The 19677-nt window shown below is 37.4% G+C and overlaps 1 protein-coding gene across 3 annotated transcripts; it reads right to left on the bottom strand.

Moving 5' to 3' along the window:
* Positions 1-15258: 15258 nt before the first annotated feature.
* Positions 15259-19195, bottom strand: LOC139864051 (protein PHOX1-like). Of its 3 annotated transcripts, XR_011764463.1 has the most exons (4): positions 17082-19195; positions 16827-16993; positions 16150-16212; positions 15259-16013 (listed from the first exon to the last, which is right to left on the bottom strand). XR_011764463.1 is itself a non-coding variant. In XM_071852643.1 (3 exons), exons 1-3 carry the CDS (start codon positions 18771-18773, stop codon positions 16845-16847), a joined length of 1743 nt encoding a protein of 580 aa, XP_071708744.1. In that variant the 5' UTR covers positions 18774-18905; the 3' UTR covers positions 16803-16844. The 3 variants fall into 3 exon arrangements, 2 of the variants coding, with proteins under 2 accessions (XP_071708744.1, XP_071708739.1); XM_071852643.1 differs by lacking the exons at positions 15259-16013; positions 16150-16212 and having other exon boundaries at positions 16803-16993; positions 17082-18663; positions 18762-18905; XM_071852638.1 differs by lacking the exons at positions 15259-16013; positions 16150-16212 and having other exon boundaries at positions 16803-16993.
* Positions 19196-19677: the final 482 nt, after the last annotated feature.

Here is a 19677-nt window from a genome sequence, read left to right as displayed (position 1 = left end):
TAAAAAATATTATCCTTAGAAATTGAAATACCAAAGTGCGTAAATGCAATTTCAAAACTAGCATCTTTCAAACTATGTAGCTCATAATACTATGAGTGTAATTGCATTGTTCCAACAAAACAATGAGATCACTTGGAAGAGTAAGCTCATAGGAATCAATATCTTCGGCAGAAGCTCAATTCCCATTGCCAACTCACAAATCCTGTCTTTCTTTAGTTTAATATGTAACGTCCCTGGAATTTCCAATGTTTATTTATTAATAATTATTATTATTAATACGTGTGATAAAACAGATGTATGTTATTACATTTACATGTTGCCATGATTGCCCGTACTTGACTTTTAAGTGCCCGAAACGTCTTTGTGACACCCGAAACTTTCACGAATAATATTTTTAGATATTATTTACATTCATGATTAAATTTATTAATCATTTTAATTAACTAAGGCTATTAGTTAGTTACTTGGGCTTTAATTGGTTTAACTTGTGATTTATTTGAACTTGGGCTTTGTTAGTGTAATGGACTCATGTTATTGGACTTCCAAGCCCATCCTACATTTTGTAATGGACCATTTAGCCCACTCTTGCAACTTGTAAGCACCATTTAACATGTAACTAGTTAGTTACTTCCTTTAGAATCTTGTTATCATATAATTCCCATGTAAACACACCAAGTAACCAACTTTTGAAGCTTTACATGCTAGAGACCACCAAACAAAGCCCTCCCCCCTTGTGAGCTACTGCTGGCCGAAAGTTTTAGGCCTTGGGAGTGCCTTTTTTTGTTTTATTTTATGTAATACTACTTCACTTGTATTCCCTCTCATTCAAACACACACTTTACTTGCTTCATTTTCTCTCTTTCTCTCATCTTGTAAGTGACTTGAAACAATTAATTCTCTTCTCTTTTTACTTCTAAAAACCGAAATCTACATCTTCATCATCATCATTCTTTTATTTAAATGTTACTTGTCTTTGATTACTAGTTATTTAAATCATGTTGTTGTTACTTACTTTGTAGTTTCTTGTTACTTAATTACTAGCTTTCAAGAATCAAACTTACTAGTTTGAATTCTTCATAATATCTTGTGTTTTCAAGAACAAACAAGAACTAAGCTTACTAGTTTATGTTCTACATATGTTGCATCAAAAGATTTAAGTTCATGGTTTTATAAAATCATACTTGTAAGTCATGGAAGTAAACTTAAAGTTTACTTTACTTAAAGATCAACTTTGGTTGAATCTTTAAAAAGTATGAACAACCATGAATCTTTTTCTTGTTTATTTAAGTTTACTTCTTCTTGCACTTTAATTTCATGTAGTTAGTTTATATGGTCAAGTACTACAAGTTAGTCTTGATCTCATATCTCTTGAACAAATTAAGTTAACCTTGGAAGTTCAAGAACACACAAATAAGTTTTCATTAAATATAACTCTGGATATAGACTTTTGAGTCTTGGATCTTCAAGATCAAACTAAGAACTATGTTCTACTACTTATGATCTTGATTAGTTAGTTTACTTTCAAGTTTGTAACTTGTTATTAGCTTTAAAATCCATGTATGTGTTAGATCTAAGACTTTGATGCAACTTTGGTTCATCAAACTTCATACAACTCTTAAGTGAGTTGTGCTTCATGTCTTAGACTTGCACATGGGTTATGATGGTCAAGACTTGGTTAAGATGATGTATATACATCAATGAGTTGTACACTTGAAGCTATATGCATCAAGGATGAGAACCATGATGAACATCAAGCACCAAGACCACCGGAACCCTTTTAAACTCACTGCTTCTGTCCAAAACCTACTGACCTGATTCTTCTGGAACATACCAGTAGACCTGGGCTGTTCTAACCTTGATTTTTAGATAGAACTTTTCGAGTAGATAACTTTTCATATAGGACTCGTCTTAATCCGAGTTACGGTTTAGGATTTATGGCCCTCCGATCGTTACTATGTCCTTTAACGTTGTGCAGAAATTTCTGACCTACTCGCACTTAGACCGCCGCCACGGTCAAACCAAGACGAGTTTGATTCTGTAAATTTTACCACACTTAAGGGACTCATAGACGGAGCCATGGCCACTGGTCTCACCTTAATTCAGTAAGGGTAGAGGCCGTGGTTACTGACTGAAGTCAGACTTTGTTGAAAACTACTTTCATAAACGAAACTTACTTTACGCCTTTTGTTTGATGATGAATGATGATGACCCTTAAGACCTTAATTACATACTTTTAAACCTATTAAGACGATTTACTGACTTAGTACTATTTGACTTAGGTTGAGGACTTCGGACCATTTACTTGCACACCTTTCCCGACTACTACTTTACCGCTACATATCATTGTGAGTTATAGCATTCCCTTTTTACTTTAACTTATTTTGGGAACTGAGAATACATGCGGATTTTATGTTTTACATACTAGGCACGAGTACTTAAACTTATATATGTGTGGGTTATACAACGGCATAAACATTCCCTTTAGCTCGGTAACGTTTAATCATTGGTTTTTGAACCGTGAACGCGAATCTTAGATATGGATCCATAGGGTTTGACATCCCCACTCGGGCTAGTCGCGCTAGCATTTAATGAGTGTTTAATACTTCGTAGACATACGCACTTGCCAAGTGTACTTTCAGGGGGTATAAACGTTAAGTTAGTTACCAAGTGCCCACGGTTAACATATACTTTATCATACTGTTTTGAAACGCTCTTTGTAGCACTGAAATCTCGTGGCCTACCTTACATACTGTTATACTTAAACTATAGCTCACCAACCTTTGTGTTGACTTTTTTAAGCATGTATTTCTCAGGTGCTTGAGGTTGCTTCCGCTGTGTACTAGTCGTGCTGTAGAACCCGCTGCTTAGAGTTGTTATCGCATGACTACTTATCTTGCATTCAAACTTATTTACTTTTGAAACTATGTTATGTAACGACCTTTGGGGTCACGTACACTTATTTATTTGCTTCTACTTAGTGAAGCATGCTTTTGAAATGTAAAACATTTGATGTCGGTTATGACATCACCTTTTTATCGTGAATGCAACTTCTTTAATTACAGCATATAGTACTTAACCTTGTAATGATCCCGTTGTTGATGATTCGTACACGATGGTTTTGTACGGGGCATCACATTTGGTATCAGAGCATTGGTTGTAGGGAATTAGGTTGCATTAGTGAGTCTAAGACCGACCCGAGTAGTATTCACTAATAGGACTAATCTACAACTTGCTAGTTTACGTGTTTCTGCTGAACTTACTGCATGCTGCTGCTTACTGTTACTGCTATATGCCATATGCTATTACATGATTTCACTACTGCATGATGCTACTTGCTTTCGATTGCATGCTACCTTCATACGAATTACTGTTATTGCCATGCTAGTTACCGTTATACATGATTTAAACTGTTGGCCTATTATTTGCTTGCTTTATGACATACTGACATGGAAAATTTATTTTTCCTTGTTCAGATGTCGGATGTTCCACCTGCTGGCATTTCGGGCAGTACAGACTCAGACCTCGTCGCCCTACCTATTGCTACACCTGCTGCTGCTACTGCCGATACACTGGCCCCGACACCCACTAGTGATCCCGACGCTTCTACTTTCGGAGCTGGTACTAGTGCACCTGCCCCAGTGTCTGCTCCCGGACCCTCGAGGTCACAGCCCCGCATTGGTGGTATTGAGATCCCCGCGGAGTTCGGGGAAGGGCCGTTTCGTAACCACATGCGCACACCTTGCCGACGCACTCCCGACGGACGTTTAGTCGTGATTCCTCCAGGCAGACACAGACAGATGTTGGCCGCCTTCGGACGCTTCGGATTACCAGCTCAGCCACCAGTGTCACCACCACACGATTCGGATGACTCATCATCCGCCGATTCTTCATCATCAGACGACTCCAGCGATGATGAGGATCCTGCTGATAGACCTATTCAGGAACCCTCCACCCCGCCGAAGAAGCGGTACCGTTTCGACGGCACCGTCATTCCAGGGGTGAATAGAGGTCGTACTTTTACTGACGCTTTTGGCCATCGTCGTAGGGTTACTGCTCGTAAACGAGTTGTGCCATACCCTGCCGACCCACAGATACGTAAGGTTCCCCGTTACGTATTGACTATTCCTGGAACCGTACCACCTAGATTTAGATACGGACCACTTACATCTAGGGACGTACCGTCTACATCTGAAGCCGGACCATCTACATCAGCACCACCGGCACCACCGGCACCACCCGCCCCACCTGCACCGCCTGCCCCACCAGCTCCCTCTAACGAGGAACTGATGAGGGAGACTGAGACTCTCCGAGCTCGAGTCACTGAGCTCGAGGAGCAGTTGGCTCGAGGAGCAGTTCACCCGCCTTCACCGTAGGACCTTGTATTTAGATTTCATGATGTAATCTAGATATAGTTTCATGTATTTCATATGTATTGTACGAACTTATTCAGATGTATGAAACTTATTATTATTAATGAATGAAACTTTGCATTATTTAATTCTTGCACGATATTCTATTTACATTGTTGTACGATGATTCTGTGATATTTGTACCTAGATGCATTATTTAATAACATGTGATGTTTTGATTCCATGTTGGTCACTATATACTGTATTACTACTACTTGCATACTGGATTTTGACTTGAGTCAAAATTTTTGTTTAGAATACCATGGCTAACGGAAGATCCACACCTACCGCCGCCCAGATTGAGGACATGATCAACGAACGGGTCGCTGCAGCCCTAGCAGAAAGAAATCTCGAAGCTCCACCGCCACCACCACCGGTTATTCCACCCGTTCGAAATGGGTGTACATACAAGGAATTCCAGAGCTGCAAACCGCATAACTTCAGCGGCACCGAGGGACCAGTTGGTCTCACCAGATGGTTCGAGAAACTTGAATCAGTATTCCGAGTTAGCAACTGTTCGGAGGATAATAAGACCAAGTTTGCATCTTGCACGCTATCTGACGGCGCGCTAACGTGGTGGAACACGTTAGCTCAAGCGAAAGGTATCGATGAGGCGTATGCTACGCCATGGGAGGAATTCAAGGCGGCTATGATTGATGAGTATTGTCCGAGAACCGAAATTCAGAAGATGGAAATTGAATTCATGCAGTTGAAGGCCGTAGGGAATGACCTTAACAGTTACAATCGTAGGTTTTTGGAGTTAGCACTGATGTGTCCGACCATGGTCACCCCCGAATTTAAGCGCTTGGAGAAATACTTCTCGGGACTTCCTAAGTCCATCAAGGGTAATGTTACCTCATCCAAACCACCGAATGTTCCCGAAGCAATGCGCATGGCGCATACTCTCCTGAATCAAATCATCCTTGACGAGCCGAAGAACGCTAAGTTTAAAGCCGGTAGTAGTGAAAAGAGGAAATGGGACAACAACCATAACAACCACAACAACCACAACAACAACAACAACAACAACAACAACAACAGGGGGAGAAACTACGATCAAACCCCCGCCAAGAGGCACAACAACGGTGGAAACCCTAATCCCAACAACAACACCAACACCAACCTGAACTACAAAGGAACCTTACCACAATGCAAGCGGTGCTACAAGCACCATACTGGATATTGCAATGTTGTCTGTGAGAAGTGCCAACGGGCTGGGCATATCGGAAAGGACTGCAAGGTCACCACTTTGAATGGGAAACCGAACACCAATGGACCGAAGAAGTGCTACGAATGTGGACAGACGGGCCATTTCAGAAACGCGTGCCCAAACAAGCGAAAAGACGGAGGACCACCCCGAGGTAGAGCCTTCAATGTTAATGCAAGGGATGCACGCGATAACCCCGACTTGGTGACAGGTATATTCAAAATCAACAATCTTTCAGGTTCTGTATCGTTTGATACTGGTGCGGATAGAAGTTATGTATGTAGACATTTTTGCGATAAGATTAATTGGTCATTAGTCCCGTTAAAAGAAAGTATGCTTGTCGAGGTCGCAAATGGAAAACTTGAAAAAGTTGACCACATTAGTCGAGGAGCTATTATCAACATAGCTGGTGCAGATTTCGAAATTGATTTGATACCCATCAAACTGGGAAGTTTTGACGTGATCGTTGGTATAGATTGGTTGAGCAAGATAAAGGCCGATATTATCTGTGGAGATAAAGCACTTCGCATACCACAAGGAGATGGCGAACCACTGGTTATCTATGGAGAGAGATGTACCTCAAAGTTGAACCTCATTAGTTGCGTGAAAGCGCAAAAGATTATGAAGAAGGGACGTTTTGCTGTCCTAGCACATGTGAAAGCGGTAGAAACTGAGGAGAAGAGCGTGAATGATGTTCGAATTGTGAACGAATTCTCTGATGTCTTCCCAGAAGAATTGCCTGGATTGCCGCCGCAGAGAGCCGTAGAGTTTCAGATTGATTTAGTGCCAGGAGCAGCACCTGTAGCTCGCGCACCTTATAGACTCGCACCTTCCGAGATGCAAGAATTACAGAGTCAACTACAAGAGCTGTTAGACCGAGGATTTATTCAACCAAGCTTCTCGCCTTGGGGCGCACCTGTGTTGTTTGTGAAGAAGAAGGATGGATCCTTCCGTATGTGTATCGACTACCGTGAACTCAACAAATTGACTATCAAGAATCGGTATCCTCTTCCACGAATTGACGATCTTTTTGACCAACTACAAGGATCGAGTGTCTACTCAAAGATCGATTTGCGATCCGGTTATCACCAGTTGAGGGTGAAGGAAAGTGACGTGATGAAAACTGCATTCAGAACCCGCTATGGTCATTATGAGTTTCTCGTGATGCCATTCGGTTTGACAAATGCACCTGCCGTATTCATGGACCTCATGAATCGTGTCTGCAAGCTGTACTTGGATAAGTTTGTTATCGTCTTCATAGATGATATCCTCATCTACTCTAAGAGCAAAGAAGAACATGAGCAACACTTCCGATTAGTGCTTGAACTCTTAAGACAAGAGCAACTTTACGCCAAATTCTCTAAGTGCGAATTTTGGTTGAAGGAAGTACAGTTTCTGGGTCATGTTGTGAGTGACCAGGGTATCAAAGTTGATCCCGCCAAGATTGAAGCCATCAGCAAGTGGGAGACCCCCACTACTCCGACGCATATTCGCCAATTCCTAGGTCTCGCCGGTTATTACCGAAGATTCATCGAAGGATTTTCTCTGATTGCACGTCCTTTGACCGCGCTGACTCACAAGGGCAATAAGTTCACTTGGGAACCCGCACACGAATCAGCATTCCAAACCTTGAAGAAGAAGTTGACCACCGCACCTATCCTATCACTTCCTGAAGGTAGTGACGACTTTGTTGTTTATTGTGATGCATCGAAGAGTGGTTTTGGTTGTGTACTGATGCAACGATCAAAAGTTATTGCCTATGCCTCCCGACAATTGAAGATTCACGAGCGGAACTACACTACGCATGATCTTGAACTTGGAGCCGTTGTCTTTGCGCTCAAATTGTGGAGACATTATTTGTATGGAACTAAGAGCACTATTTTCACCGATCACAAGAGTCTCCAGCACATCTTTGATCAGAAGCAACTGAATATGAGACAGCGTCGATGGATCGAGACGCTCAACGACTACGATTGTGAACTCCGTTATCACCCTGGCAAGGCCAATGTTGTAGCTGACGCTTTAAGCCGAAAGGAGAGGACGGCACCTCTTCGTGTTAGGGCTCTAAACATCACCATTCATTCGAACCTCAACAACCAAATCAGAGTAGCCCAAGTTGAGGCTCTCAAGGAGGAGAACATATCTCACGAACATTTGAACATACTTGTCTCTCGATTCGAGGTTAGGGAGTCTGGACTCCGATGTTATGCCGGAAGAATTTGGGTACCTCTTTATGGAGATCTACGGAACCTGATACTTGATGAAGCACACAAATCGAGATATTCGATTCACCCCGGTGCCGGCAAAATGTACCACGACCTTAAAGAACAATATTGGTGGCCGAATCTTAAGAAGGACGTTGCAACTTATGTTGGGAAGTGTTTGACTTGTTCGAAAGTTAAGGCCGAACATCAGAGACCTTCTAGGTTACTTCAACAGCCGGAAATCCCACAATGGAAGTGGGAAAGGATCACAATGGATTTCATTACTAAGCTACCAAAGACGGTGGGCGAATACGATACCATCTGGGTTATTGTTGACCGCCTCACCAAATCTGCACACTTTCTAGCGATGAAGGAAACTGATACAATGGAAAGACTTGCTCAGTTATACATCAAAGAGGTTGTATCTCATCATGGTGTACCTTTATCGATCATCTCCGATCGCGATCCCCGTTTTGCCTCTAGATTTTGGCGTTCTTTGCAAGAAGCCATGGGAACTCGTCTCGACATGAGTACTGCTTATCATCCTCAGACTGACGGGCAAAGTGAACGAACGATTCAGACCTTGGAGGACATGTTGCGTGCATGTGTTATTGATTTTGGAAAGGCCTGGGAAAGGCATTTGCCACTCGCCGAATTCTTGTACAACAACAGTTATCACTCAAGCATTAATGCTGCACCTTTTGAAGCATTGTATGGCCGTAAGTGCCGATCTCCTATTTGTTGGGCCGAAGTAGGCGAAAAGCAAATCACCGGACCCGAGGTGGTCCACGAAACCACGGAGAAGATTGCTCAGATTCAAGCTAGACTTAAGACTGCCCGTGATCGCCAAAAGAGTTATGCCGATCTTAAGCGTAAAGACTTTGAATTCAACGTTGGTGATCGTGTATTGTTAAAGGTTGCACCTTGGAAAGGTGTGATCCGTTTTGGAAAACGTGGAAAGTTAAACCCACGATACATTGGTCCTTTCAAGATCTTGGAACGTGTTGGACCAGTTGCATACCGTTTGGATCTACCAGCACAATTGAGCTCAGTTCATCCTACCTTCCATGTATCGAACTTGAAGAAGTGTCTTGCCGCACCCGAACTTATCATACCACTTGAGGAACTTACGATTGATGACAAACTCCACTTTGTGGAAGAACCAGTTGAGATTATGGATCGTGAGATCAAAACTTTGAAACGCAACAAGATTCCAATTGTACGAGTACGATGGAATGCCAAACGAGGACCTGAGTTTACTTGAGAGCGAGAGGATCAAATGATGCGGAAGTATCCTCACCTTTTCCCAACTCCTCCATCTACCTCAGCTTAAATTTCGGGGCGAAATTTTCTTTAACAGGTGGGTAATGTAACGACCCTGGAATTTTCAACGTTTATTTATTAATAATTATTATTATTAATACGTGTGATAAAACGAATGTATGTTATTACATTTACATGTTTTCATGATTGTATGTACTTGACTTTTAAGTGCCCGAAACGTCTTTGTGACACCCGAAACTTTCACGAATAATATTTTTAGATATTATTTACATTCATGATTAAATTTATTAATCATTTTAATTAACTAAGGCTATTAGTTAGTTACTTGGGCTTTAATTGGTTTAACTTGTGATTTATTTGAACTTGGGCTTTATTAGTGTAATGGACTCATGTTATTGGACTTCCAAGCCCACCCTACATTTTGTAATGGACCATTTAGCCCACTCTTGCAACTTGTAAGCACCATTTAACATGTAACTAGTTAGTTACTTCCTTTAGAATCTTGTTATCATATAATTCCCATGTAAACACACCAAGTAACCAACTTTTGAAGCTTTACATGCTAGAGACCACCAAACAAAGCCCTCCCCCCTTGTGAGCTGCTGCTGGCCGAAAGTTTTAGGCCTTGGGAGTGCCTTTTTCTGTTTCATTTTATGTAATACTACTTCACTTGTATTCCCTCTCATTCAAACACATACTTTACTTGCTTCATTTTCTCTCTTTCTCTCATCTTGTAAGTGACTTGAAACAATTAATTCTCTTCTCTTTTTACTTCTAAAAACCGAAATCTACATCTTCATCATCATCATTCTTTTATTTAAATGTTACTTGTCTTTGATTACTAGTTATTTAAATCATGTTGTTGTTACTTACTTTGTAGTTTCTTGTTACTTAATTACTAGCTTTCAAGAATCAAACTTACTAGTTTGAATTCTTCATAATATCTTGTGTTTTCAAGAACAAACAAGAACTAAGCTTACTAGTTTATGTTCTACATATGTTGCATCAAAAGATTTAAGTTCATGGTTTTATAAAATCATACTTGTAAGTCATGGAAGTAAACTTAAAGTTTACTTTACTTAAAGATCAACTTTGGTTGAATCTTTAAAAAGTATGAACAACCATGAATCTTTTTCTTGTTTATTTAAGTTTACTTCTTCTTGCACTTTAATTTCATGTAGTTAGTTTATATGGTCAAGTACTACAAGTTAGTCTTGATCTCATATCTCTTGAACAAATTAAGTTACCCTTGGAAGTTCAAGAACACACAAATAAGTTTTCATTAAATATAACTTTGGATCTAGACTTTTGAGTCTTGGATCTTCAAGATCAAACTAAGAACTATGTTCTACTACTTATGATCTTGATTAGTTAGTTTACTTTCAAGTTTGTAACTTGTTATTAGCTTTAAAGTCCATGTATGTGTTAGATCTAAGACTTTGATGCAACTTTGGTTCATCAAACTTCATACAACTCTTAAGTGAGTTGTGCTTCATGTCTTAGACTTGCACATGGGTTATGATGGTCAAGACTTGGTTAAGATGATGTAGATACATCAATGAGTTGTACACTTGAAGCTATATGCATCAAGGATGAGAACCATGATGAACATCAAGCACCAAGACCACCGGAACCCTTTTAAACTCACTGCTTCTGTCCAAAACCTACTGACCTGATGCTTCTGGAACAGACCAGTAGACCTGGGCTGTTCTAACCTTTATTTTTAGATAGAACTTTTCGAGTAGATAACTTTTCATATAGGACTCGTCTTAATCCGAGTTACGGTTTAGGATTTATGGCCCTCCGATCGTTACTATGTCCTTTAACGTTGTGCAGAAATTTCTGACCTACTCGCACTTAGACCGCCGCCACGGTCAAACTAAGATGAGTTTGCTTCTGTAAATTTTACCACACTTAAGGAACTCATAGACGGAGCCATGGCCACTGGTCTCACCTTAATTCAGTAAGGGTAGAGGCCGTGGTGACTGACTGAAGTCAGACTTTGTTGAAAACTACTTTCATAAACGAAACTTACTTTACGCCTTTTGTTTGATGATGAATGATGATGACCCTTAAGACCTTAATTACATACTTTTAAACCTATTAAGACGATTTACTGACTTAGTACTATTTGACTTAGGTTGAGGACTTCGGACCATTTACTTGCACACCTTTCCCGACTACTACTTTACCGCTACATATCATTGTGAGTTATAGCATTCCCTTTTTACTTTAACTTATTTTGGGAACTGAGAATACATGCGGATTTTATGTTTTACATACTAGGCACGAGTACTTAAACTTATATATGTGTGGGTTATACAACGGCATAAACATTCCCTTTAGCTCGGTAACGTTTAATCATTGGTTTTTGAACCGTGAACGCGAATCTTAGATATGGATCCATAGGGTTTGACATCCCCACTCGGGCTAGTCGCGCTAGAATTTAACGAGTGTTTAATACTTCGTAGACATACGCACTTGCCAAGTGTACTTTCAGGGGGTATAAACGTTAAGTTAGTTACCAAGTGCCCACGGTTAACATATACTTTATCATACTGTTTTGAAACGCTCTTTGTAGCACTGAAATCTCGTGGCCTACCTTACATACTGTTATACTTAAACTATAGCTCACCAACCTTTGTGTTGACGTTTTTAAGCATGTATTTCTCAGGTGCTTGAGGTTGCTTCCGCTGTGTACTAGTCGTGCTGTAGAACCCGCTGCTTAGAGTTGTTATCGCATGACTACTTATCTTGCATTCAAACTTATTTACTTTTGAAACTATGTTATGTAACGACCTTTGAGGTCACGTACACTTATTTATTTGCTTCTACTTAGTGAAGCATGCTTTTAAAATGTAAAACATTTGATGTCGGTTATGACATCACCTTTTTATCGTGAATGCAACTTCTTTAATTACAGCATATAGTACTTAACCTTGTAATGATCCTGTTGTTGATGATTCGTACACGATTGTTTTGTACGGGGCATCACATAATACTTCTTCTCATTCCATTCATATTATTATAGATGTGAAGACCACAACCGGTAACAAAAATTCAGGAATCACTAGAAGAAAATATATAACTGTATATGCATAAAGTATTTGGCTTATTCTTTTTCACCCTACCACCCTTCTTCCTCTGCTCATCGAACAACATCCGATAAAGCACTTTGCTGAATAGCAACAATTGTCTCAGCAAGAGGATCAGGTAAGGGTACTTTAATTTTGTTCAACATCCTTTCATATATGAGAACAGTTCTCTGGTTGCGGTATCAGTCCACGAAGTTCGAACAATTGAGTTTATCCGTCTCCAACAAAGAAGGAAGTGTGTTTTGGTTTACATTTTGATTGTTTGACATCTACAACATAAATAAGATTCAATTTAGAATTTTCGATATTGAACTTTAATAAATTAACTACCCAAGTTTTTATATATTTTAAAAATAATTAATTTACGAAAGCCTAAGATTCACATAGAGGTTCCATAGCCACATCTGTTGATCAGCTAACAGTTATGGAGTTTATTGGTAGGTAGCGGGTAACAATTGCATTACAAGTGCAACTCTTAGATCTTTATGGGACCTAGAGATATGTGTAGTCCAACAAACCACTATTATCTACTGGCATGTTTGTCCCATCCTTGCCTCGAACTCAGGTCTCACCGTGAATACGATTAAGTAGTCCAATTTGGAAACAGTGAAAATTCATGCTAGTCTCACTAGATCGAAAAATCCACCTCGTGGCTATATTTCAGCCTAGTCTCACTAGATCAGAAAAATAACGAGGAGTGTTTGCAAGCTCAATGGATGGCATGACTTAAATTTGACGGGTATTTTTTTTTTTAAAAGTTTATGTCAACGAATAATGCATGCACACAAGATTCGTGACACTATTTGTTAAAAATTATTTTAACCAATTATATATGTTGTCCGTGTTTATGTGTCTAGTTTGTTATTTAATTTTCAGCATAAAAAGTAACAAATACACAGACGTGTATCGTTTTAAAATAATTTTAAAAGATTTCGATCATATATAATTTGAGTTTCAATATCATTTATTTTAAACTCGTTAGAGTTTAAATTTTTTAAAATCATCAATTTTAATATCTGAAACTCTTTACCGATTTTATTTAATGTTTTCATTAAAAACATTTTGCATATATCACAATCAACAATTATATATAAATGCATAAAATAAAACACTACCATGCATCACACACATACATAGCCTAGCCCAAAAATCCTATGCTTGATCCCATGAGCCGACATGAGATCAAGAGGTCAAACTAAAGACAATACATAGCTCCCACTTGATTCAAGAACCAAGTAAAAACTTTTCGATCGCCATCGTTGTTAACTTGATCCATTCGACGTCTTCTAAGCCAAAATCTTTGTGTTGTATCTTTATCTTCAATCTTCATCTTGTTACATTTATTTAAAATTGAAAAATACAACTAATCTAATACTTCTACAAATTGAAATAAACTTAAATACAATACTATGAAATTAAAAATAAATAAAATACAACTTTAGCTTCTATGGCCTCCGAATAAATCCAAAAACAACATGGCATAAAATTGCCGTAACCAACAATCACAACAATCATACATTGATCGGGGCATTATGGGCTATGTATACAATCACAATTTAATAACAACATTATTAAACCTATATATGGATTGTCCATGGTTACAATGCATGTGTTTAACCATGGAACAAAATAAATATTAAATAACCAACAATTATTCAAGGCATAACTATTAAATTCAAAATTTAAACAGTGAATCTTTTCGGATCTTATTTGTGCGTCATGAGGTAACCAACAAAGTTGAATTTCAAAACCATAAAGGTTTTGACTTTTACCAATTCACCACAAAGCTGGATCTAAGAAAATCACACGACAACTAAGACGGTGTAAAAGCGGCTCTGATACCACTGAAGGAAAATCGTGTGTCCTTTTAACAATTCAGATTAACGCAGCGGATAATTAAAATAATAAATTTTTTATTATTTTATGAACAAAAAATTACAAGATTAAATAACCACTTATTTAATAAAACATGCACACGATTAAACATTTCATTAGATCCAGTTACACCACAAATAATTGTCTATCTATCACAAAGTGGAGTTAACGATATACCTCTGCGAATTGATGTCCATGAGAAGGTTGGAACGAATCGCCTTGTAGATGAGAAACCTAACGATCAAAAGTATGATCATCTCTTTGGATAGTCCACTACATTTTCAAACGACGTCAACGGATGCTAGTCCAGACCCAAGTAACAATTAATCAACATTTGATTAATTTTTAATGAAACGTAAAATAAGTATGACTTATATATTTCGAATTTTCTTTTCAATCGGAACCAAAAGGAATCAAAAGAAAGTGTGATCTCGGTTTCAGTTTTCATGTGACAAACACAAGAAACAATTTTGGTTTTCTTTGTTAAATTTTTTATGACAAAAACAGAGAAAAGCTTTTGAGTAATTTTTGTTTCAAGTATCTCGTATATCACACAAAGTTAAAAGACCCAACATATATTTATTTCATTAACCGACGTACAGATGGATACGCGTTTGTAATAATTTAATTTTTTGTAAAATCCTCAAAACCATAAAACATATCAATTCTATATAATGAACAGAATATGTTATATACTTTTAAGTTGGTATGTGATACCCATTCTTAAACGAGATACGGAGTATATTCAACAAATTATTTCAACTTGATAACCAAGTTATCAATTAAATCATTTAATTATAACTAATTAATTTATATTAATCAATCACTTATTAATTAAATTGTAATTAATATTTTCACTTGTTTCGTTACTTAAGTAATATATATACAACATATATATATTTCAGTTGACGTCTAGGTGTATATATGTGTGACCCTGAAAGCTCAAATGAATTTAGCCATATAGTTATATGTTGTACCTTGCAAATTAATCCTACACTAATAACCCTATTTATCACCCACTGACCAAGAAACAGATAATTAACAAGAAAGACGCGAAGATAATGATAAAGTAAATTGCAAGAAACGTAAAGAACAAAGGAATTTAACGTGGTTATATCCAGTCGTTTAATATAACGGTTGGTTTAGTCCACGACCAAACAAAAAGAGTTTTTTTATTGATTTTTCGTAGGTGATTACGGATACAATGAGAATAGGGTTGCAATTTATAGGACAAAAAACGAATACTTTCCTAAACCGAAAAACTTGATAAGCACGAACAACCTCGCGTTTCGCGAGCTAAACCTCGCGTTTCGCAAGGCCTTCCAAAATGCAAAATTCAGCTTCCAAACGCGAGATTTTCATTTTCCACAAAAGTTCGCTCCTGCCAACATTTTCGGGTTTTGATACACCATCTCGCGTTTCGCGAGATCATTTGCTTCAACAACTATTTTCCGTTTCCTTCGATTAACATCTTCAAACCCAACATTTTCTCCTTTTTTTTACTACCCCCCATATTCACATAGCTGCATTGATTCACTATCAATACCCTAACACTTTCCTGTATCTGCTTGTAAGTTTTCTTGCAGCTCTCCTCATCCAACCCTACTTTAACACCAGCATCTATTATCGAACTAGACACCTTTTTGTTTCGACTTTCTGCATCCGTTCTCCTTGCATCCAGCTGATCCAGCCATGTGCGACCCATATCGGATTGAAGAAAGCTCGTATGATTGTACTTCTTCTCATCCTGACTATCTACAAACCTTTCTTCAATCTTTTCATCGACATTCGTTACTATCTCTTCTTTGTCTTTAATGTTTTCATCACCCAAAAAGTCATTATTCAAATCGTACTCGTCTCCCTTAACCTCATTAATAACAGAAGGTATCGTAGAGCATTCATGGTCAGAATCCTCCTCAAAATCCTCCTTATGTGTTGCCTAACCGTGAAGCGACATTACATGCATATTCCAATTATTAACTTAAACATAATGCTGAATTGATGACGAGTTTTTAAATGGGTACTAATTAACACTTAAAGTAAACAACGAAATTAACATCAGATTCATTATGTACCTGAACTGCAGATAGGACAAGTTCAAAGTTTTAAGAATCTGCTAAGAGCTTCAAGTTACGGTTCTGTATAATGAAAGGTCGAACACTTAGAAGTTAATCAAGACACTAGTGGTGTTTGATGTTACACCTTAAGCTCTTGTCAAGCTACTTAGTTAAAACTCTGCTTGAGTCCGTACCAAAGATAAATGAACTTGAAACATATAATGAGACTAGTATGACCTATTAATGCACATTCTCTGCCGTATAAAGTAAAAAGTTAAAAAGTGTGGTATAAAATATCACATCACATTCTGTTTATGGTAGCCACAAAATAGTCCATAGTACAGGAAAAAAGTCAAACTAATAAAGAATCAAACCCAAAAAATCACAAACTGCCCAACTCATTTACCCTACACGAGCAAGACAACCTATTACAAATGAATCTTAAAGTTACAAGATCAAGTATATCCTTTGTTGATCAATCACAAACTATGAAACTTCAAACAAACAAAGTTGTGTACTTTGTCTTCATAGGGAACTATTTTATAAGACCTTGAGCTTGGTTGACCTATTTAGTCAATCGAAGCCCCGACCCCACTGAAGAAACAAAATCCAGAACAATTACTTCCTTCTTTTACATCTGATAGCGAACGACACAGATTAAATAGAAAAATCGGTATAAAAAAAAAAAAAGAAACCTGCAAAATCACACAATTTCACAAATGCTCCATGAGAGAATGTAGCTTTGGGACTTGTCGCCTAAACAGTGGTTCTAATCGAAACGATGGAACACCACTCTGCCAACGTTTTGTATCAAACATCTCATTCCAAGCCTGAACTATTTCATCGATTTTGAAACTAAGACCTGCATAACACATTTATCAAACATATATTATAAGCTCATGTTACCATCACAAATAGTTTTTTATAAAAAAAACTGTCAAATTTAGTACCTTCCAATGCTGTTACATTAGAGCAGTGATTCTTTATTATTACAGTTAAATCAGTATGCGATACACCCGCAAGTTCAAACTTTTCAACTGCAACTTCCAAACATTCTTCCCATGATGGCAACCCTAACTTATATTCAACAACCGATCGTTCATAAAGTAATGTACCCCATAAAATATAAATTTGAGATCTTATATTTACAGATTGCTCTGCAGCTTCATCATCTTTAATGATCCGTTCTAACCCCATATTTATCAACTCAACTCTATGTTTATCAGATAAACTCAATCCATTTAATAACCTTTCTTCGAGTTCTTCCCAAATCTGCATCCCCTTTTCCATATTATCCTCTGCTTTGTTATAAAGCTCCAAGATTTGTATTGCAGGTGCTTCCAGATCAGCTTTGCTTCCAATCACATAGTGCCACGTCAGCTTGGCTTGTTCAAATTGTTGTTGCCCGAGTGCCAAGTGTCCTTCATAGAAATCAGGCTTAATTTTTAAAGACTCTTCGTATCGTTTTCCAGCTTTTACATATTCTTTTTGCGCCCATTCGTATCCGAATTTCACCTTTTCAGTTACTAACACCTGATCTTCTTCAAAAACAACCAATTTTCGTGCTTTATTCATGTGCACATTGCCCCAATTAAACAACGCTAAAGCAGACATTTCTTGAAACTTTTCACCAGCAATATCAAAAAGATTTTGGGAGCTTTCGTTTGTAACACTATCTTCCATTGCTCCAGAATATAACTCCATTCCAATTTCATGAAGATCCAAATAAGGATTCGTATCGAATCCTACATGGTTCTTAAATAGCCTTGCAAACTGGACTATCCACTCCTCAATACAAGCTGTACTCGTTCCAAATTTCCCATTTTTCGCCACATCAGATTCACTAGATATCAACGTATTCGTATCAGGAATTTGTTCTTTTATCGTACCCTCGTAAACTGGCTCTTTATCAGAACTAACTTCAGTTAGATACAATCGAAAAGAACCTTGAGGATCACTTGTATTCTCAGCTAACCTCAGCTCATTAGTAGTTACAATAGTAACTAAATCACCTTCTTGATCTTTATACTTAATAAGAACACCGTCTAAACCTGGAAATCGGTCCTTAATTATCTCCCTCACTAATCCAATGCTACAATTAACCGGTACCTGGGCCCACCTTATATCATCTCCAAGAACCATCTTAACTGTTTTTGTAACCACTTTTTCTTCTTTAATACTAATTTTATCCTCAACAATAACCTTCTCATCATCTTTCTTCTTCTTATCTATAATCTTCTCTTTCAAGCTTCTAACTTTTTTCAAAGTCTTACGTTCGATATTATCATGAACAACAACAACAACATCTTCAACTTTCGAACCTTTCCCTTCAACCGAATTCTCGATTTCTAACGCAGTCAAATTATTCGGTTCCATAACCAACACATTCTTAACATCTCTCAAAGCCCAATCAAACTTATTCAAAGCACGATAACATTTCGCTCTATTAATCAAAGCTTTACTATACTTAGGAGCAACTTCAAGTGCTAGATTACATTCATTTATAGCCCTAGGATACTCTTTTAAACCCAACTGCATATAACAATTCGCCATTTTGCAACGTAAATATGCAACATCTATATGATTAGTAGGCAACAAGTTAAGACCTTTTTCATATTTAAGCATTGCACCTTCATAATCATGTTTTTTGAACAACTTATTTCCTTCTTCTTTCATCTCTTGTGACATTTGAATAAACACAGCTGTGTCTTCATCAATATGTTTCGATATTCGATCCGATGATGATGATGACTTGCTCTGTTTGATTACTTTTTCAACGCCAGTTTGCAGTTTCTTCCTTGAAGTAGGTTTCCCCATTTTTACTCCAAATATATAAATAAGTAGCCCCAAAATCACAAAATACTAATTACTAAATAAGCTTAATTGAACAACTAATAACTAAATTGATTAGAAACGATTTCAAATGCAAAATTGAAATAATTCGAATGATAAAAATAATTCGGATTGAAATTAAAAAGGAGATGGAGGATAATTGACCTGAATTTGAAAAGTTGCTGATAGTATGAAACCCTAATTGAATTATGAGATGGAGGAATTTAATGGAGAATATATGTGGATGAAACAGGGGAGTTTTATTTTTTATTTTAATTTATTTTGGCGGAAATATGTGTCTATGATGATTGTGATGGTATACAGTATTTCTGTAACCAATGAAAATGAAGTTTTAGAAAGCAGCCATTTATTTATGATATTATATTATTTAATTAATTACTACTCCGTAATATTTTAATTTTGGTAGAAAACGCCAGCTATGAAATGATTGATTAAATACTTAAGTTTGAGCTGTAAATCACCCAGCCACCAATAATATTATTACTACTCCGTATTACAGAGTATGTAGTACCTTATTAATTTTTTTTTTTTTTATTATTTTTTTTTTTAGAAAAGCAACAATTTTATTTCCACTTCCACAATAAATGTAGTACCTTATTAATTAAACATAATTAATATAATCTTTTCTATAACAAAACTTGTCGCCACAAAAAAAAAAAAAAAAAAAAAAAAAAAAAAAAAAAAAAAAAACAG

The sequence above is a fragment of the Rutidosis leptorrhynchoides genome, chromosome 1 (assembly GCF_046630445.1).
Source record: "Rutidosis leptorrhynchoides isolate AG116_Rl617_1_P2 chromosome 1, CSIRO_AGI_Rlap_v1, whole genome shotgun sequence".
Classification (NCBI taxonomy): Eukaryota; Viridiplantae; Streptophyta; class Magnoliopsida; order Asterales; family Asteraceae; genus Rutidosis; species Rutidosis leptorrhynchoides.
Note: the sequence above shows the minus strand (reverse complement) of the source record. Positions and strands in the feature narration are given on the sequence as shown.

Coding starts and splice junctions, on each gene's coding strand:
- LOC139864051 (XM_071852638.1), bottom strand. CDS start 18,948: ATGGGGAAACCTACTTCAAGGAAGAAACTGCAAACTGGCGTTGAAAAA. Junction 16,994..17,081: donor TAATGTAACAGCATTGGAAG/GTACTAAATTTG, acceptor TGTGTTATGCAG/GTCTTAGTTTCAAAATCGAT.